The sequence below is a fragment of the Trachemys scripta genome, chromosome 12 (genome assembly GCF_013100865.1).
Source record: "Trachemys scripta elegans isolate TJP31775 chromosome 12, CAS_Tse_1.0, whole genome shotgun sequence".
NCBI lineage: Eukaryota > Metazoa > Chordata > Testudines > Emydidae > Trachemys > Trachemys scripta.
The window spans coordinates 10,259,622-10,279,807 of NC_048309.1; the positions used below are offsets into that span (position 1 = coordinate 10,259,622).

At 46.7% G+C, this 20,186-nt stretch overlaps 1 protein-coding gene across 1 annotated transcript in view; it reads right to left on the reverse strand.

Annotated features, from left to right (window-relative positions):
• Positions 1-19,939, reverse strand: part of EDN3 (endothelin 3) — a 37,240-nt gene extending 17,301 nt beyond the window's left edge. The window contains exons 1-2 of the mRNA XM_034788020.1: positions 19,432-19,939; positions 18,672-18,936 (exon numbers count right to left, since the gene is read on the reverse strand). Of these exons, the coding sequence (XP_034643911.1) occupies positions 18,672-18,936; positions 19,432-19,483 (317 nt within the window). The 5' untranslated portion in view covers positions 19,484-19,939. The remainder of the gene's footprint in view (positions 1-18,671; positions 18,937-19,431) is intronic.
• Positions 19,940-20,186: the final 247 nt, after the last annotated feature.

The following is a 20,186-nucleotide window of genomic DNA, read 5'->3' on the forward strand; positions in this document are numbered from 1 at the left end:
TGATTTATTCCTGCAGAATACAGGTGTATTTTTTCCTAAAGGCTGCAACCTTCTGTTTCAAAAATACATCCCAAACTCTTTCTCTCTCGCGCGAGCACGCACACAGGCCATTACCTAATGAAATAACATTCCCACAGCTTCACAAGTGGAGAAACCTGCCTCTTTGAAACCAGCATTTCCCTCATCCCTCAGGATCTCCCACTGCTCCCAACCAACCTGTCTTCAGCCTCATGGCACAGCAAGCTGTGGAGCTGTCGAGCATAGCAAAGGGCGGGTGGCGGGTGCCTTTCCGCTATCGTCGCTCCAGCTCCCACTGTTACTCTTTCCCTATGACTGACGAGAGCAGAACTTGCTGGGGAGTAGAAGCAATAGGTAGGCTGGGCCCAGTGTAAAGAGGAGTGGATGAGTTCCTGAAAGGAAGGAGCAACTGGGGAATGAAGGGGATTGGGTGGAAATAAGCAGCCAAAGAGTAGCTGGCCCAAAACAGGAATCAAAGCATTCTGCAACCAACTGTTGAACACACCAACGTGGCGAGTATGTGAAATTAATTAAAACAAGTTCTCCCGGCCAGATCTTCACTCCACTCCACTCCACTTCACCACATGTGTAATTCAAAACTGACTGTTTGCAAAAAGCTGGGGAGGAGGGCGAAATAAGTGTGAGGCGTTAATTTAATGCTTGTGAAAGGTGCTAGCTTGACAGCCCTGGAGACTGAAATCCTCTGTTTATTCTCAGAATTAGAACAGCCTGTACAGCGCTACAGAAGCTTCCATACACTGCCCAATCAGAGTGCCTCAGTCCCCTCCCCGTCCTCCTTCCCCTGTAGGGTCAGCCCTAAGTCTGGAAGGGAGTTTAGCCTCCCAGGCCAAGTCAATCCCAGATCTTTCAGAGTGGTTATCGATTGTGATATTAATGTCGAGCGGACTAGAAGGGTATTCAGTGCTTTACAGCAAAACACAAAGACCCTGAGATTACAGTCTAGCTCAGGGGTTCTCAACCGCAGCCCACAGGCCATATGCGGCTAGGGTTGCCAGTCATCCAGTTTTTGATTGGAACGCCCAGTTGAAAAGGGACCCTGGCGGCTCCGGTCAGCACTGCCAACTGGGCCATTAAAAGTCTGGTCGGCGGCGCAACAGGGGCCCGGGGCTAAGGCAGGATCCCTGGCTGCCCTAGCTCCGTGTGGCTCCCGGAAGCAGTTGCCAGGTCCCTGCAGCCGCTAGACGCATGGGTGGCCAGGGAGGCTCTGCGCGCTGCCCCTGCCCCGAGGGCCGGCTCTGCAGCTCTCATTGGCTGGGAACTGGTCTAACTAGATCAAAGGGGTGGAAGGATACACAGTCTGAAAGCATAAGGCCCTGTGTCCACACTTGGTGAGGATCAGTATAGGAAAGCTTCAGGCAAGAAGAGGGCTTTAAGGAGCAGACGGGGTAAGCTCAGCGACACAGGATGTGGGAGGCTGCTGCTTCAAGCTTAAAGGGGAGATAGGAAAAATTATATGCAGAAACTGTGAGAAAGAGACAAGGGACTGTACAAACACTGAACAAAAAGATGGTCCCTGTTACAGCCAGCGGCGCTGGAACAATTTTTATAGTGGGGGTGCTGAGAGCCATTGAACCAAACTGTAAACCTTGTATATAATGGAAACCACTTCAAGCCAGGGGGTGTGACAGCACCCCCAGCACCCCTAGTTCCAACAACTATGGTTACAGTCTGAATAAAAGACAAGAGTCAACAGATGGATATAGACAAATGGGGGAGTGTAAGGAAACAATGAGACGATATTGGTGAGTATTATCGGCAGTGGTATCTGCACACTAGCAGCCTAACCATTCAGTTACGTTGTCCAGCTTTACAAGGAAAATCCTTGAACGTGATGCCTATAATTCAGAGGGACCCATAAAGCTTTAGAAGTTTTGCAATAAGTGTCGCTCTGAGATTATTTACTCTAAACAGAGTTTGCTAAAGAAGAGGCTCTCATGCCGTGACTGAAGATGCTAAAAGTGTAAACTGGATAAAGCTGAGCCTGAATGCAGAGACCAAAAACCACTTTTGTAATCCCTGCCCGAGAAACTAAGATTTCCAAAGTCCTACTTATAAACATATCTCAGATCCACTTGTTTTCCTATAACTATTACAACGTCAATGCACCGATATGAGAGGGATCAGCGAATTTTTATGTCTCCCACCCCCTACAACGACAAAGGTCAAAATCAAGGCATGAGAAATTAATTCCTGTCTCGCAGGGTCTCATAATCATGTTATTGCAAAGTTGCAAACAGATGCAGCTCAAACAGCTTCCAGCAATGGGAAGGAGAAAAAAAAGAGTAACAGTAAATACTAATATTGAACAAGTACAGATCTTTTTTTAAATCAACAAACAAAAACAGCCCTACTTGGTTTAAATAATGCAGGGGATGGAAATTCCTTGTCCTTCAAAAGAGAAAAAAACTCACAACTAAAAGCACTGTTTATTGCAGTAAAATCAGGTGCAATTTTGCATACAACTACAATAATTGCATGTGCAAATTAGGTACCCCTTGATCATGCACAATTGCTCACATGACCTGGTAAAAACTGGGCCCTAAAAATCTAGCCAATGTGTGCAACATAAAAGATAGCAATGATATAATTCAATTATAAAATGATTTAATTTGAAACATGCCTGTTTTGAATGGGAACATTTGTTCAGAATCCATGCATTCAAAATTTTGCAATTTTTGTGGTTAGGAATTTACAGAAAGAACTGTTAAACTTATATTTTAGCTTGTTGTTCTCAACAATTTCTAACTGAAGATAACAAAAAAAACAAAAAAAAAAAAAAAAAAGGAAAGTTCCCATTCAGGGCCGGTGCAAGGAAGTTTCCCCCCCGGGGTGAAACTTCCACCCTGCCCCTCTCTCCCCCCCCCCCCCCCGCCCTGAGACGCCTCCCCACAGCAGCGTCCCCCCACCCACCCCCCGGGGAGCCATGCGGCAGCTTCCCACCCCAGCTCACCTCTGCTTTGCATTCTCCCCGAGCACACCACCCCTGCTCTAATTCTCCTCCCCTCCCAGGCTTGTGCCGCCAAACAGCTGATCAGCGCTGCAAGCCTGGGAGGCGGGAAAAGTGGAGCGGCGAACACACACTCGGGGGGGGGGGTGTAGGAACGCTGTAAAAAAAAAAATTGGGGGCACCGCTTTTTGGCGCCCCCAGATCTTGGCGCCCTAGGCAACCGCCTAGTTTGCCTTAATGGTAGCACTGGCCCAGTCTCCGTTCAGTCAAAAGGAACTAGTGGATTCCAGAAAGGCTTATCTACTTTCTGTTTTGCTTGCAGTTTTACCAGTGGGTATGACCACAGAGTCCATGATCTCTTCATTATTTACTTTTAATAGCTTGTGAGGTTTATTCTCCTTTAATCTTTCTCTGTTTCTGTCATACTGTCTACATTAGGACACACACATGCAGATGGGTAACATGATCCTTGCTGAGCATACCCAGGCAAAACTCCCACAGACTTAAATGTTGTTTGCAGTGTGGTTGTAGCTGTGTTAGTCCCATGATATTAGAGAGAGAAAGTGGGTAGGGTAGTATCTTTTGATGGACCAACTTCTGTTGGCGAGAGAGCCAAGCTTTTGAGCTACACAGAGCTCTTCTTCAGCTACTACACCCACCTTGTCTCTCTAATAGACTCAAATGAGCATATGAATAGGGTCTGCCCAAACCTGCTATAGGTAAATGCAATGTAGTGACAAATCTTCCATACACTAATAGCCATCTTTGTACCAAAACAAAACCCAGTAAGAAGTAAAGAGAGACATAAGAAGAAGAATAAATAATAATAAGGCCAAACTCATGTTTACTCCAAGGCACCTTTACACCATTCTAGCAGTTTAAAGGGGCTGTATAGACATGAGAATCAGACCCATTATTTTGTTTCCAAAAGCTTTTTAAAAATTTAAGACTTACTAATTTCCTACGTTAGGGACACCAGGCCTTAGCTATCTGTAAGTGCCATATACACCCACCGTGCTGTATTGTGTAAACTTTTTTTTTTTTTAATTAAAGCCAGTGATGACATTTATCCTTTCTGTTCATCTGTTTCTATTAGAGTGCTGAAACTTTCCCCCACTCCCAGGAAATGACACAAGGACACTCCACCAATCACAGAGGAGGACAAGCCAAAATTCCCAAGTATCCCTTCTTCCACAGACAAATACTTTTGTCTGTTTGAAAATAGTTTGTTCCATTTCATGCTGCAAGATGACAGCAAAATTTTCAAAGGCGACTAACTGATTTAGGAGCCTATGTCTCTTTTCAAAAGTGACGTAGGCAGTTAAGAGCCTAAGACTTATTTAAAGTCAGAGGAAATGAGACTCTTAAGTCACTTTTGAAAACATTACCAGACACCAACTAAAGCATCTGACAGCTCATTGTAAAGCATTAGGATACTCTGTGTGAACAATGTTATATGGAAATATACTGGATTGGAAGCTATGGGATGAATTCTCAACAGCTGTGTGAAGTCCAGACCCTCTAATTTAAGACAAAATTAAGTGGGTCTGATTCTGTACTTGTTCCACGTACAGCATTCCTACTAAATGGATGAGTCTTCCATACAAAAGGGCTGCGAAGTTGGGTGATGGGATCCAGAACTGTGCTTTGCCACTGTTTACGGGAGAATGGGGAATGCTGGGAGGTTCTGTATCACTTTACCATTTTAGACAGGCTGATTCCCTTGTGAGTTTTAGCACTGGTGCCTGGTGTCGAATCCTACAAAAATTGATTTGAATGGACTGTCAGATCACGTGAGAATACGGAAGCAAATTGTACCTGTCCATGGAATACTGAAGTTCAGTAATATGACACTGATAACTATGGTAATATTATTAGATTACCTAGCACGGTTAGAAAAAAAATAGATGTTTGTCAGTAAATAAATATTATGTGGAAAGGGGCCCATGGCACTAAAAGTGTAACTCTGAATCAGTATCCAAACTTCTAATTCAAGCGTTGGGCACACCAGGGATTTAGTTCAGGTCCATCTTTAATACCTGATATGGTTAGGTCTGTCTCTCTCAGGAACATTAGCGCTGTCATAATTGATGTTAACTTGATATTCTACCACTTATAACGTACATCACAGGGCTGTTGTTAAAGTGGTCATCCCACAAAAAGAATAAGAAACCCAGAAAAATGCTTAAAGCTGCTTAAATTAAGTTAAATAACTATTATCTGCTCTAAAATATGTAAGCAAATGAAAATAATTCAAATGCATGAACTGAAGCTGGCTTGGGGAAGATAATGGGTACACCCCTCTAGGATCAGCATGCAGCCATCCCTTGCCTGTATAGTCATTTGAACAATGAATGTGTGTATGTACAATCCAAAAGAACTGGTGCACATTTTTTTGTGGCTGTGGATCTACATAAGAACATAAGAATGGCCATATTGGGTCAGACCAAAGGCCCATCTAGCCCAGTATCCTGTCTTCTGACAGTGGCCAATGTCAGGTGCCCCAGAGGGGGTGAACAGAACAGGTAATCATCAAGTGGTCTATCCCCTGTTGCTCATTCCCAGCCTCTGGCAAACGAAGACTAGAGACACCATATGTATGACTCTGCTGTCATACCCTCTAGGATTGAAACTGGTGTTTAGATTGTTAGGTTTTTGGATTAGTAACTTCAATCCTCCTCATTCAGCAAAGAATCTAAGTGTATATTTAAATTTACTTGGCTTCACTGGAAGCTTACTACTCCTGTGCTTAAAATTAAACATGCATAAGTGATTTCCTGAACTGAGGTTTCATAGCTGCATTTTGTGTTTTCTAAAGTGTCCGACTACATCTCAGTGTGCTTAACTAATAATAAAAATAATTCTCTTTAAACACTGTAATGCTAATAGCAGTTTACATTTATAATAACTCCGTATTCATAAGGTTTACAGACTACAGTATATATGGGGTTTAGTTTCAACCAACAACAACCTCCAGCAACCTGTGGGGTGGAATATAACAAGAGGATGGTATGTGGGAAATGATCATTTAGATAGTCAGTGTGACATCCTGTTACAGCAGCAGTTTGAGACAAACTGCACAGGAGTCTTCTCTTTCACACCAGTATCCCAAGAGGTCCTTTCCTCTTTCTGTGGAGCAAAATTTTGATTAACAGGGAACAGGATGGATAAATATAGAATGATAACAGAATATGGACCCATTCAATTTCTAGACTGGCATTTTGAAGCTGACCTAAGTCAGTCGTGAATGAAGGTGATTAATCTCTGATGGGTATTAGGGCTTGTCTTCACTACCTGCCTGGATCGGCGTGTAGAAATCGATCTCTCGGGGATCGAATTATCGCATCTCGTCAGGACGCGACAATCGATCCCCGAATCGACGTGCGTACTCCACCAGCGCAGGTAGGAGTAAGCGCCGTCGACGGGGGAGCCGCAGAGCTCAATTTGCCGCCATCTTCACAGCAGGGTAAGTTGGCTCAGATGCATCGAATTCAGCTACGCTATTCACGTAGCTGAATTTGCGTATCTTAAATCGATTTCTTCCCCCCCCCCCCAGTGTAGACCTAGTCTTAGTGGCCTACTGTAGGTGGAATCAGTTGTTGTTGTCAGTCTGACACCTAGTGTCTCACTCCACAATAAGCCGAAGACAGTTTCAGCAAAGAGACCAAAGCCTGAATGTGCATGGAAAGCAAAAATCCAACTACCCTTTCTCACCCCTAGAGGTGGGTTCCATCCTGCCAACTCAGGAGCGCATAATTTAATAGGAAAACAGCCTGGAGCTGTCTGCCGAGCACGGTCAAAATCTGAACTATCTGAATCACTAATATCGTTGGAATCAGTATGTGTGTCCGTTATTCAGTGACAAGAATGTTCCACTATGTTTGTGAGATGCTGCTCGACTCATACTCTGCCAACCCATCCTGAAGACTAAAAGGGCAGACCACTGGATTATGTTTGCACTCTTTCAGCCCTGGAGGATATATCTGGATAAGTACAGAAGTTCAGAACTGGGCAGCCAGCACAGAAATATTAGGCTAAATTCTGCCTTTAGCTGTACCCATCCAATCTTGCCAATTCCTAAATTCATATTTTAAAGTCTGAAGGGACCGTTAGATAATCTAGTCTGACTCCCTGTATAACCACAAGACAGATAATTTCATCCAGTTACTCCTGTACCGAACCAGTAACTTGTGTTTGAATAATTCCTGGATTTGAACACTTCACATGATGAAAAATCCACCACTTATCTTGGGAGTTTGTTCGAGTGGTTAATCATCACTGTTAAAAATGTCTTCTTTCTAATCTGAATTTGTCTGGTTTTAACTTCCAGCCATTGGTTCTTGTTATGTATTTCTCTGCTACATTAATGATCCTTTCAGTCCCTTGTATTTTTTCTGCATGAAGGCACTTTTACATTGTAATCAAGTCACCTCTTGTTCTTTTACTGACATCATTGCAGTGGCCCAGGCAAATTTAACCCATTCAGCATATCCCCAATGACCTTAAATAACTCTATCGGCAACACTATAAAATCTATTTATTGGACCACACATTGCTTTTGAATGCACATGCTCCGCTCCCATCAAAAGATAAGGGACCATTCGATGTTTTAAAGATGTAACCTAGAAAAGACTTTGGTTTCTTCTCTAAGGGCTGGTCTACACTGGGGGGGGGGGAAATCCATCCAAGATACGTAACTTCAGCTACGCAAATAGTGTAGCTGAAGTCGAAGTATCTTGGATCGAATTACCTGGGGTCCACATGGCGTGGGATCGACGGCCGCGGCTCCCCCGTCGACTGCGTTATCACCGCTCGCTCTGGTGGAGTTCCGGAGTCAACGGTGAGCGAGTTTGGGGATCAATATATCGCGTTAAGACGCGATATATCGATCCCGAATAAATCAATTGCTACCCGCTGATATGGCGGGTAGTGAAGACGTACCCTAAGTTATTTCATGGGTGAATTTTATAATTGAGCCTGTAAGTCAGTGGGTATTGCCAAAAACTAGTAGTTCTTTCTGTTGAGAGACTTTCGGTATCTTTAATTACAGATCTGAGCAAGATAAAATTAATCACTTAACAGAGAACACAGAATCATAAAGCAATTCCGTCATTATTACTGAGTAACAGATCGCCTCGGCATGTAGCATATACTAGCTTTTCATAATGGTTTTGCAATGTAACCTTTTGTCCACAAGGACATTAATTGCTGCATCCTGCTGTGACTTTCATTTAGGATTCCCTCCTTTCTCTCTAAAGCTCTCCCATTTCCAGCAAACAAGACAACAACAGTATCAAAATGACACCAGCATGCTCTGAGGGCTGAAGTGACCCCAGTAGTTCACTAACAAGTCCAGACAGACACACGCTCTCGCTCTCTTCATGTGGGGGATCTCCAGGGTCAGAGCCCAGAAACGCGGTAACTTTCTGCCTTCCCACACCTCCCTACTTGCTGATCTAAGCTGCTTCTCACCACAGTTGGGGGGTGGAGGGCCGGGGAGGAAGGGGGAGGCGGTTAAGTAATAAAAACTGCTTTGGGTTGGCACTCTACCTCCAGCATTGTTTTTATTGAAATCTCAATCATCTCCCTAGGGCCAGAGAAGCCAGAACCAGGGTCTGTTTTGAATATGTTAATACAATGTTTAAAAGCATCTTCTGTTGCAAGAGGTAGGCAAAGAAATGAGGTTGGGGGAGGAAGGGAATTTGGCAGCATGGTATATAATAAGGAAGGGGAAAACAGGAACTAAGGGCTGTGAGGGGGGATAAGAAGTGAGGGAGGAAGGATGTAATTCAAAGGGGATAATGATGGTGTGGGGAGGAAAGAAAATAGGGAGAGTGAAAGATGCTGCTGAGCATAGATGGGAAATAAGTGGTGAGGAAGTAAGAGATAAGAAAGGAAAAGAGGTGAGTGAGCAGAAGTTTCAGAAAATCATCCTTCTGGCCTCCTGCTCCTTTTACTTCCTAAGAGTAAATAATGCTCTTTTTAGGGGTGCCAAACCTACTTCTGATCAGCTTTCTTGGACAGCAAACTATTTCACTGTCAAATACTGTCTCAGGTGCACGCACTCAGCAATGGTGACAAAACAGGGCCACTTAGAAACACTACGTACATAACGTTCCTATGGACATTGTTGCTATTCCTATTCAGAAAGCATAGGCTGAATGCTAGGGGCCACATTCTACTCACTCACATTCCTGATCAATCCAACTAACTTCAGGGGGGCTGGCTGCTCAGGGTGTACAGTCAGCACAGTAGTAGGGCCTATATGCCTGACACTAAAACCCAGCTGTGCTTTTGTTGCACTGAATGTGTGTATTTTCAAGAAGGGTCAATGTCTCCAGGCACAGCCCTTCCATCTGCTCTCAGATAAACATGCCTGCTTCTGTGGAAGCTCCCTGGGTGTAGCTAAGCCAGTGCTGCCAAGTGTCATACATCTCTGATGTATGCAGTGTTATAGCTGTGTCCGTCCCAGGATATTAGAGAGACAAGGTGGGTGAGGTCATATCTGTTATTGGACCAATTTCTGATGGTGAGAGAGACAAGCTTTTGAGCTTACAGATAAAAGCAGAGCTCAGTGTAAGCCCAAAAGCTTGTCTTTTTCACCACCAGAAATTGGTCCAATAACACATTACCTCACCAACCTTTTGTCTCTCTATATCGCTCATGACATTCTCACATTCCTGCAGTATAGCAGGAGCCTCAAGCATCTAGCTGGGCTGAGAACAAAGGCTGTAGTTACTCCTTCTGTCCACCAAGGTCTGCAGGGACACCTGCTCTGCAGGCAGCCGCCTCTCTGTCTCTCCTCTAGGTGTTCCCTCTGCTGGAGGAGGGCGGGAAAGGCTCAAGCAACAGGAGGTCTGCTAGCTGGGACAGAAGGTGAGTGGGTTCAGTACAGGCACCAAGCTCTCCCTCCAGAGTACAGCCACCTGTCTTCTTTACCTTCCACTCCCTAGGAGACTCCAGCCACCCAACCAACCCTTGGGGTATCCAGCTAACATTCCCCCAAACTGTACTGTGCACCCCCTGATTCCAGCAACCCCAGCTCCCACTAATTCACACCCCTCCTAGCACCCACCCAACCTAGCTCCCACCCCTGCCTACCCCTGCCACTGCATTTGGGACACAGTGTGCTGACCATAAACTAAAGTTTGTGCTCAGATGCAAATATTTGAAAATGTTCATAACTCATTCATTTGCATAAAACTTCATATCCAGCTGCATAAAATTTGACAGCTCTGCTAAGGTCAGAAATCAGCCCTCATACTGAAAGCCACAAGTGCTAGATCTGTACCCAGGGCAGTGTTGTGGGACTTCCTGGACACTTTTTAATACAAGCAGGAGAGACTGATTTTCCCACTCCATTATACCAATTTATATTGGTGGAACTCCTTGAACTTGAGTGGAAATTCACTATGTTACAATGATGTAAAAACTAGTGGAGAGTCAGTCCTTGAGTGTTTAATTTCTGGACAATTATGCAGTGAAAATGCTTATGATGTTGTCACTGCAAAAGTCATCTTATCAAAAGATTGGTCTGTTTGAATCCTGTCTCATTACTGTAAATTGTCCTTCTCTACTCTGAAATTAAAACCAGATGATTGATTTACTGGTGAAATCCAGCCTTTCAAAAATAAGGGCTTGACCCTGAAAACCTACCATGAATAATCCCATTGAGCTCAATGGCATTACTTGCATGAGTAATGACTGGGATCAGGTTCTGTTCAAACTATTTGACTAGGGTATTTTTTTAACTGAAGCGTTTAAACATTTATACTTGTTTTAAAGTGTCAATAGAGGCAAAAACTCAAATACTGATTAAAAATAAGCACTCTGGGTTTAAATATTCCTCAGGATCAAGCCAAAACTCACACATGCACTGAGTTCACAATGAGGACTTCAGATTAGTGGATATTTTTAATTTATTCAGTTGAAAATAAAATATCATCCAGACAAGAAGTTTAAGAAATATAGGATGAAAAGGGTAAATTTAAAAAAACCTACCCTGAAGGACTAGTAAATCAATGCAAATGAAGCACAATATGGGTGTTTACACTGAAATCGTACACTTCCTAAAATCATTAATCAAATCCTTTGATTTTTAAAAATACAAACTTCTACCCTAAACGTTTCCTCCATTTGCTGCTCTCCTCACAGGGGAAAAAAACCTCAAGTGAAGGAAAAAAAAAATAGACTTCTCCTACTTCACTCTCCCACACTATCAAAGTTGCACGACTGTCCCTTAGAACTGAGCCAAATATGCATGTACTGTACTGGGTTTTGATTTGCCATGTCACTCATGGGTCCTTCTGAACTGATTTCAAATGGGCCAAGGTCAATGTGCAGCCAGGATTCATACAGTTGTGGCCAAAGACAGACAACATCATGCATCACTGACGACTGCCCTCTGACCAGAGTGGATAAAAATCAATGATTTTTTTTTAAGTTAAAAAATCGGATCTTTTTTAAATTTAAATCGGATTTTTTGATAAATGCCTTTTGGGGAAAAAACCCTATCTAAAGAGTTTGAGCTATAATGTATCTTAATTAAAATATCTCACAATGGAATAGGGATTATAAATTCTAATTCTATAGTATGAGATAATATATTCATGTAATGTTTAAGAAAAGTTTTGTAAATGAGTTCCAATAGTTTATGGATTAGGGACCCAATTGTATGGGGTTCCAGAGGGTTCTGTATAGATTATTTAGGTTAATCTTGCTATCTACCCAATGGATCTCAGTGCTCCATCTAGAAGATACCATCAGAGATGCTTAGTTTTGCCGTTCTCAAACTGTGGATTTGTGTCTCCAGAGATAACATGCTTGTTAACAGCAAAAAATGTTTTAATAAATATATAGAGGTGAGAAATAACGGACCTCAACCCTATTATCCCTTTGCAAATTTGTGTACACAGAGTCAATCCCTTACCTCTCTCTAAAAGTGCAAAGTTTCAAAGAGTTCAATGAATAGAAGATTGTTGGGAGCAGAATACACCTGGACAAGAAGTCTGGAGATAAATGTGAAAAGGGAGAGAGAGGCAGTAGAAACAAAAGTGAAACTGTTTGAGCAGCATATTCCAGAAGTCTTGAGGTCTTTCTTCAGTGTAGCCTTCATTGATCTGAGATCTACCATACCATACGGCAGGGCCGGCTTTAGGCCGATTCCACCAATTCCCCTGAATTAGGCCCCGCCCCTAAGAGGGCCCCGCCCAGATCGGGCAGTGTCCCTGCCTGAAGCAAAGCTCTGTGGCTCTCCGGGAAGTAGCAGCTGTTGCTGCTAGGCAACTAGAGACGCTGGCCGGCAGGGGGCTGAGGCAGAGGCAGCAGCGGCTGTTGCAGGTCAGGAGGGAGGAGAAGGCACATGTGCTTTGCAGCCTTCCCCTCCCCTCCCCTCCCCCCAGCACTCACCTGGAGGAGACACCTAGGGGGCTTCCGGTCCAGTGGGAGACAGGAATCTCTGCAGTGTGGACCTCACTCACCTAAGCAGCTGCTGGGACTTTGGTCGGTGAGTGTTTGACCCAGTGATTCCCCATAGGTTTGTAATATTGGGTTGGTTTTCGGTGCTGTTGCTGTTTGAGGGTGAGTTTGTGCCTGCCTGTGTCTGTTTCAAAACTAAACTCGGGATCATGTAACCCAGGAAGAAAGCCCTGAACCAATACTTAATGCTGTGAATTCCAGGTGAGAGGGAGGTTTGGAGGAGGAAATCAAATACAGCAAGAGGGGAGAATGCGAAAGGTCTGCAACGCGGCAGGCTGAGACTTTTATCTCTCCCCTCCCCAAATTATTTTGCAAAGGAGGAGGACGGGGGCTCTTATCCAAACCAGTTCCCTTCCCATCAACTCTGCTTCCCCTGCTGCAAGACCACTGTAGGGGCTGAATATTTCCATTAAACTCTGGCTCCTTCATTTGCCCTGCAACAATAAAAAGGAATATTCCCCCCCCCCCCCAAAAAGCTGTGGACATTAAGTTTTTTTGGGGGGGGCACGATAATATTCCAGATCGATCAAACACCCGCTCAGCTTTCTAGCCATCCAGCAGCTCTAGGGCAGGGAAGGAAGGTGCTCTTGGTGCAGAGTGGTCACAAAACAGGGGTGAACTTAGCGGGGGCGGGCGGGGGGGTCCAGTTGAAATCCCACCCGATGCAGCCACACAGAATCGTTGGCGGCGCTAGGAGAGGCCAGGAGTGGAAGCAGGTGGCCTGGGGGTGCGGGGTCATTTGCCCTCAGTCCTGGGCTCTGGGATGGACTAGGCTGGGTAGGTGGTGGGTTCAGTCTAGTCTTCCAGCCTGTTGCTCTCGCTGGGGTTTGTGGTTTTCATGTGGCTCCACCAAAAAGATCAAACAAGCCCAGTAGAAAAGGGGGGTGAGAGAGACGGGAAGGGGTTTGTAAGGGGTTAAAGTGACCCATCAACAAAAGAGTAAAACCAGAGTTTGACTGGATTTCCCCCCAGCCACCACTCCTGCAAACACTGGGCAAGTGGCAGGCCCATCCCCCACCGAGGCTATGGTGAGGGGCAGCAGGGGAGGAAGGAAGCCACATGTGATGGCAGTCCCCTCCCCCACAGCACCCACCACCCCCTCTCCGGCCCCCAAACTGTCCCAGAGCCTGCACCCACCCCTCCGCACTCCCTCCCAGAGCCTGCACCCCTCCACCCATCCTGCACCCCACACCATGCCCCAGCCCAGAGCCTACACCCAAACTCTGTCCCACTCAGCCCTGTGAAAAGCTCTCCTTGGCTGGCTCCCAGCCTCTCTCCAAGGGTTGCAGCTGTCTGGAAGTGCCTGACTTCCACACCTTCCTCATTCACACCTCATTCATTCAACAGGTCAATTGATTACAAAGTGGGGGGAAGATCTTATTCTACTTCTAGCAAAAAGACATTTTTCTTTTACTTTAATTATACTACCTTAGGGGCCAGCTATAACATTACAAAGGTTCAATACAAAGTCATATAAAAGTTATACAAAAATGCATAATGCAGAGATTTATCTACAACTGCACTGATTGACTGCTGTGTGCAGTAATATAGTGACCCCTGGGTCCTTGAATGAGGCTTTATACTGGGGGGGGGGCGAGTGGGTGGGCAAAGAGGCAAGCAGTGAGCCAGCAGGGGTTCTAGGGTGGGGCATGGGGGTTTCTGGCAGGGGAGGGAGAAGGTGAAAGGTGGCAAGTGGTGGGTGGGGGACTGACTAGGAGGGACACAGCAAGCCAGCGGGGGACTAGGGGGTGAAGAGGGGTGTGATGGTGGGGCCGAGCGGGGAGGGGTCGGGTCCTATTTTACTGCTGTGATCTGGTCACCTTATGTTACCCCCCCCCCAACCTTCCTTTTTGGCCCACAGCTGTTTCAGCGGGGCAGCACTGGGGAAGCAGGGTTTGTTTCCGCGGGCCGGGAGGCGCTTGGGGAGTGTGGGGTGGAGGAGGGCACAATTTTATATTAATAAGGAAATATTTTATAAATTTTAATAAAATAAACATTATTGAAGAAAATCAGTTGTACAACTATCAAAATGTGAATGATTTTCCTAATATGAAAGTGAAAATTAGCTAATTAATATATGATGCAATGTATGTAATATATAATTTTGTTATTATTTATATAGTCATGGAAAGTAAATAATACATGGAAGAAATGAAAGGGTTCTTTTTAAGTGGCTTTTTTTTTTTTTTTTTTTGTCATCCCTGCTGGGGCCCCGTCGAAACTGTTCGAATTGGGCCCCGCACTTCCTGAAGCCGGCCCTGCTAGAAGGGAAAACCTATAATGGCAGCAGGCCATAAAAGAGACCCAGTTTGGGTCTCATCTATCTCTGAGTTGTGAAGAATATGTATTAAGGTTATAACAACCAACAAGAATGCACTTTTATGTAGAAATCCATGATTAAATAGAGTCTTCCTGACTAGGGTTAAATCAAATCCACCCTGCTTCTGACCAGATTTGATGGTGGGCTGAGGACTCTGCATATGACTGGTGAGAGCCACAAATTGGCTTGGCAAGCACCCCACATCCATAAGAAGGCTGCTATATTCAAAGACAAAGGCTCAATCCTATTCCTGCTGGACTAAAAAGGGACTTTTGCCACTGACTTAAAGGGGTGCAGAATCTAACCCCAAAAAGTTCAAATTGGTTTGGGAACTTGTGGGAAAAACATTTACAATGAAGTTATTGGTTATTAAAAGTTTCACCAGTCAAGCCTTGGGTTAAATAAGAGTGATAAATATTTAGCTAAAATTACTCCTAACTAAGCCCAGTGGTGGTGAAGTATGGAGCTTCAAAGACCGGGGTGACTGTCTGGTTACTGCACGTTTACAGAGTTCAAAAGCCTTGTCAATTGACAGTGCTTCCAGCTGGAATTGGTTGGTGCATTCACAAAGGAAGTGGTGCTGGATATAGCCTGTAAGTCAGGACCCATTAGCTTCATTAATTTTTGCTGTTACTTGATTTTTCTCAGTGTTATTCTGAACCAATTAAAGTCCTTGTAGTTAATTAAAAACGCATGTTTAGCTTATTGCATAAGTTCCCAAACTGTGGTCAGTGGACCAGTTGCTGGTAGTCAGTGGAAAGCTAGATGGTCACAGGAGGATGACTCTTCTGCCTTGTTTCCAGCTTCTAAAGTTCATTAAATTAAGCTAAAAATACATTAAGTTCTTTCCTAATTACTTTTTCAAGATACAATTTCTGTGGCTACCCCAGGGACAGGGTCGGCTCCAGGCACCAGCCTTCCAAGCAGGTGCTTGGGGCAGCAATCTGCAAGGGGCAGCAGCCCGTGTGTTTTTGCCGCCAAGCAGCGCACCGAATTGCTGCTGTGGATGGCGGGGGCAGTCCGTGTGCCATTAGGGCAACAAGCGTGTTTCCGCAGCGGCGGCAGCTTCTATGTTCAGCTGCCCGTGGCGGCAATTCGGCACGCTGCTTGGGGCAGCAAAATCAGTAGAGCCGGCCCTGCCCAGGGATGTTATCTGATTACTAGCAGGAGGCAGCCCATGAAACATTCCCGTTAGGCGACATCTACACTCGGAGCTAGGGTTGTGATTCCCCTGCTCGCATACACATACTCGCACTAGTTCTCATTGAACTAGTGCAAATATAAATAGCAGTGGAGGCATGGCTTAGCTGTGCCAAGTTCAAAGCTGCCTGAAACTTATGGGTACATACCCAGCACAGCTAAGACATGTCTCTGCTGCTGCTACCCATGCTACCACGGCTACACTGCTATTTAAACTTGAGAGAGTGCGAATATGTGTATGTGAACAAGGGATTCACACTCCTAGTTCATAGTGTAAACATGGCCTTAGAATATATTTAAGACCCTGGACTTCTTGTTTCAGGCAGGAGATTGGGGTGCACCCAGTCTAGATACAGGAGCCAAGGCTCAGAAATTGAGGCTGTAGCCTCAGTGTTACTCTGTCCTGGACTAGGTCTTTCTGTTAATCCATCTAGGTATTGATCCTGCTGTTCAACATGCAAGCCCAACCCAGCCTGAGTTCTAGCATGTGAGACTTCACACTGCAAATATTAACCAAAACAAAGAAGGTAAGAGAGAATTAAGTGCTGTGCGCAGTTAACAGCAACTTCAGACAAGTGTCTGATACTGTTTAATTTATCAGCAGGCACAATCCTAATGGGACAATGTATGTTGTAAGATGTTCTCCACCACTTTGTTGATATGTTTGTCAGAACCTCAACAAAGCGATGAGATACTGTCAGAGGAAAGACTGTATTGAGGCACAGTATGGGAAAGAGTAGCAGAGATTAGAATTATGCCAGAATTTCAGGATGTGCGTGTCAGTGAAATGGATAATACGCAGCTATGGACAGAAAAAAGTAAAAAGATTTCTACCTCAACAAATCTGCTCCCTGAGTGTATCTTAAATTTTCTCTGCCTATTTAGTGACAAATGAGATTTTACTACACTTATACTTCTGTTTGCTTTGCAAAGCTAGTGCAGTTGAGTTGAGGATTTTATTTAGGGTGACCAGATGTTCCGATTTTATAGGGACAGTCCCGATTTTTTGGATCTTTTTCTTATAGAGGCTCCTATTACCCCTCACCCCGTCCCGATTTTTCACATTTGCTATCTGGTCACCCTAATTTTATTCTAGTTCATGCGTCAACAGAATTGTGAACTAAGGGCTTGATTCCCCCCTTGATTGCCCTTCCTCATGTGATAATCCCTTCGATGGGATGACTCATATGAGTTCTCCAAGGGGGGGTCATTAAATCCAGCACCAAGTTCCAAAAGCAGGATCTCAACTAACTTGTGAAGAAGCATGAGCCAAGACTCACGACTGAGTTGACAGGGCTGGCACTCAGAAAAGCTATCTTTTTACTGGTTAATTTAGCAGATTTGCCCTGGGGTCACTGAGAGACGACAAACATGAAACCTCCAGAGAGTCACTTTTCAGAGCAGAACTTTAATATTTTTTTCTCTGTACAAAGGGCACGATGGGATAGTTCACTGGCTACAAACAACTCTTTCCATTTATTATTATTTTGTAGAATCTGACCTACAGAGCGCTAGGCACTTTGAGGGCAATCCCAAAGAGCGTGCAATCTAAAAATATGGCTGCTTCTGTCCTGCCTTCCTTGCACTGAGATATTAACTCCCTGGACAAGAGCTGTTATAAGTTTGGCGCGCATTCACACTCTCTCAGTCTGGGGCCTCATAACTGGTACGGTGGCCAAGTAGCAGCTGGGGAAGTCATGCAGGGGAGAGATGGCAGCAAGAACTTGGTGCATGGCTCTTTGTAGCCTCTCCCCTCTTCTGGGCAGGGAGCCCCAGCCCCCACAGCACACCATCCCTGCGGGGAATGCCTTCAACTGTAGTCTGCAAGGATCATCTTACAGTCCTCCTATACCATTCCCAGGAGGGAAGGGGAGAGTACCCTCAGCCCCTTACTCACTCCAGTGTACTGGTTCCCAGCTCCCCTAGAAATGGAATCTCCTTACTCCTCAGGGACACAGCATCTTTTCCCACCGTGCAGGGGCCTCGTTCACTCTAGGGGGCTGAAGCCAGTACCCAATTCCCAAGCTGGCTCACTATGGGTGGCTGACCCCCTATCCCCACTGGGGAGGAGGGATCACTCCACTCCTTATCCCCTTCCTTTTATCATCCTTCAGGGCTTGGGGATAGAGCAGGGACTCATGTCAAGGGGCTGCTCCCCAGCCATGGCCTTGTCCCACCAGGTCTCTGGCTCACTCACTTTGGAGAGCCAGTCCCCATTTGCTCATGCCGGCCCAGCTCCAGCTCCCTTGGCATTGCCTGAACTCCAGGTGCTGCTCCCCCTGCCCCATCCCTGGGATCTCTCTCCCCCCAGCCCTCCCAGGCGTGCTGCTTCCCCTGCCCCATCCCCGGGGGTCTCTCCCCCCAGCCCTCCCAGGCGTGCTGCTCCCCCTCATCCCCGGGATATCTCTCCCAGGCGTGCTGCTCCCCATGCCCCATCCCCAGGGGTCTCTCCCCCCAGCTCTCCCAGGCGTGCTGCTCCCTCCATCCCCTGGAGTCTCTCCCAAGCTGCTCTCCCCTATTCCCAGGATCTCCCCCCAGCTCTCCGAGGTGTGCTGCTCCGCCCCCTCCCCCCAATCTCTGCCTCCAGCTTTCTTGGGGGTTCCTGTCCCCCCACGCCCGGGGTGTCTCTGGGGTGCTGCCCCCCCCCACGCCCGGGGTGTCTCTGGGGTGCCGCCCCGCCGCACTCACTCGGGGGTGTTGATCCAGATGATGTCCAGGTGGCAGTAGTACACACACTCCTTGTCCTTGTAGGTGTAGCAAGTGCAGCGCTTGGCTCTGCGGCGCGGCGCTCCCGGGCCATCCGCCTTCCCTCCTCCGCCGGCCGGCAGCCCCCCTGCGGCGGCCCGGCCCGGGCTCTCCGCACCGACCCGCTCCCGGAGCGCGGGAAACCTCGGGCCCCGGCCGCTGCCGCTCTCCGCGAGGGGCCGGGGGCGAGGCAGGGGCAGCGAGAACCCTGCGGGGTGGGGAGAGAAGAAAGGTTGAGAGCCGCTTGGGAGGGGGGGGTCCCATTCCTCGGCTCTGACCCCCCCCCCCAGCAAGGGGCTTGTCCTTTCCAATGCCCCCCCCCCTTATAACTGGACTTCTTTTGCGGGATGGCGAGGGGCTGAGTTGGGCTTGAATCCCTGGCGGACGGTAGGTGCGGAGGCAGCTCCCGGGGTCTCTGCCTGCTTTGGGGCCCCCCAGGAGCACTGCACGAGCAGGGGGCAGCGTGCCCGGGGCCAAGCGGAGTTCTTGGGTCGGGCTAGGGTCGCTGCTCAGGCGAGCATGAGCCCGAGGAGGCCCCGCGCTTACCACGGTTTAGTCGCTTTTCATGCAGCGTTCGTTTCTATCCGCTTCTTTCGCCTTTAAACCCCCACCTTAAACTACCGAGCTGGGTTCCTACTCACTGACCACGCACCAGAAGCCGCAGCCCCCAGGCCTGTGGGCCAGCCAAGCAACCCCCCTTTACCTGCGCTCGAGGTCACGGTAAGTCCAAAGAGTAACAAGAATCCCAGCTCCATGAAATCCAAATGGCAAAACTTGTCAACGGCCCCGGCAAAAGGTGGCGTGCGGCGGGGATGACTTTGTTCCAGGAGAAATCGCTTCAGGTTGGAGGCAGGGGAAATCCTAGGTCTCACGGCGAACGCTGCTCCCAGCAATTAGTTCCCACACGGGGATGTGATCGCTGCTTCTGCCTTGTTGGGGGTGGGGGGTGTCTCTTCCCCCCCGTGCAGTATTAGTCCTGAAGGGGAGAGTGTTGTCAAAAGAAGAAAAGATTCATTGCTGCACTTTTCCCACACCCCCCCCCCCATCCCAATCCGATTAGAAACTGGAGCTGCTGTTTTAAAGCTGCAGTTGCCTCCCACAAGACGACAGCTGACTGCTCAGTGTATATGGATGTTGAGGGTTGCTATCACTTATCCCCTCGTGGTTTCCCATGTCTTGCAGCCTTGCACAGGTAGAGAAAGGGAGAAGGCACAAGCTGCTGCCTGAACACCCTCCCCTGATGTTAACTAGCTATAAGAACAGGAGTACTTGTGGCACCTTAGGGACTAACACATTTATTTCAGCATAAGCTTTCGTGGGCTACAACCCACTTCTTCAGATGCATAGAGTGGAACACACAGACAGAAGATATTTATACATACAGAGAACATGAAAAGGTGGAAGTACCCATACCAATTGTAAGAGGCCAATCAATTGAGATGAGTTATCAGTAGCAGC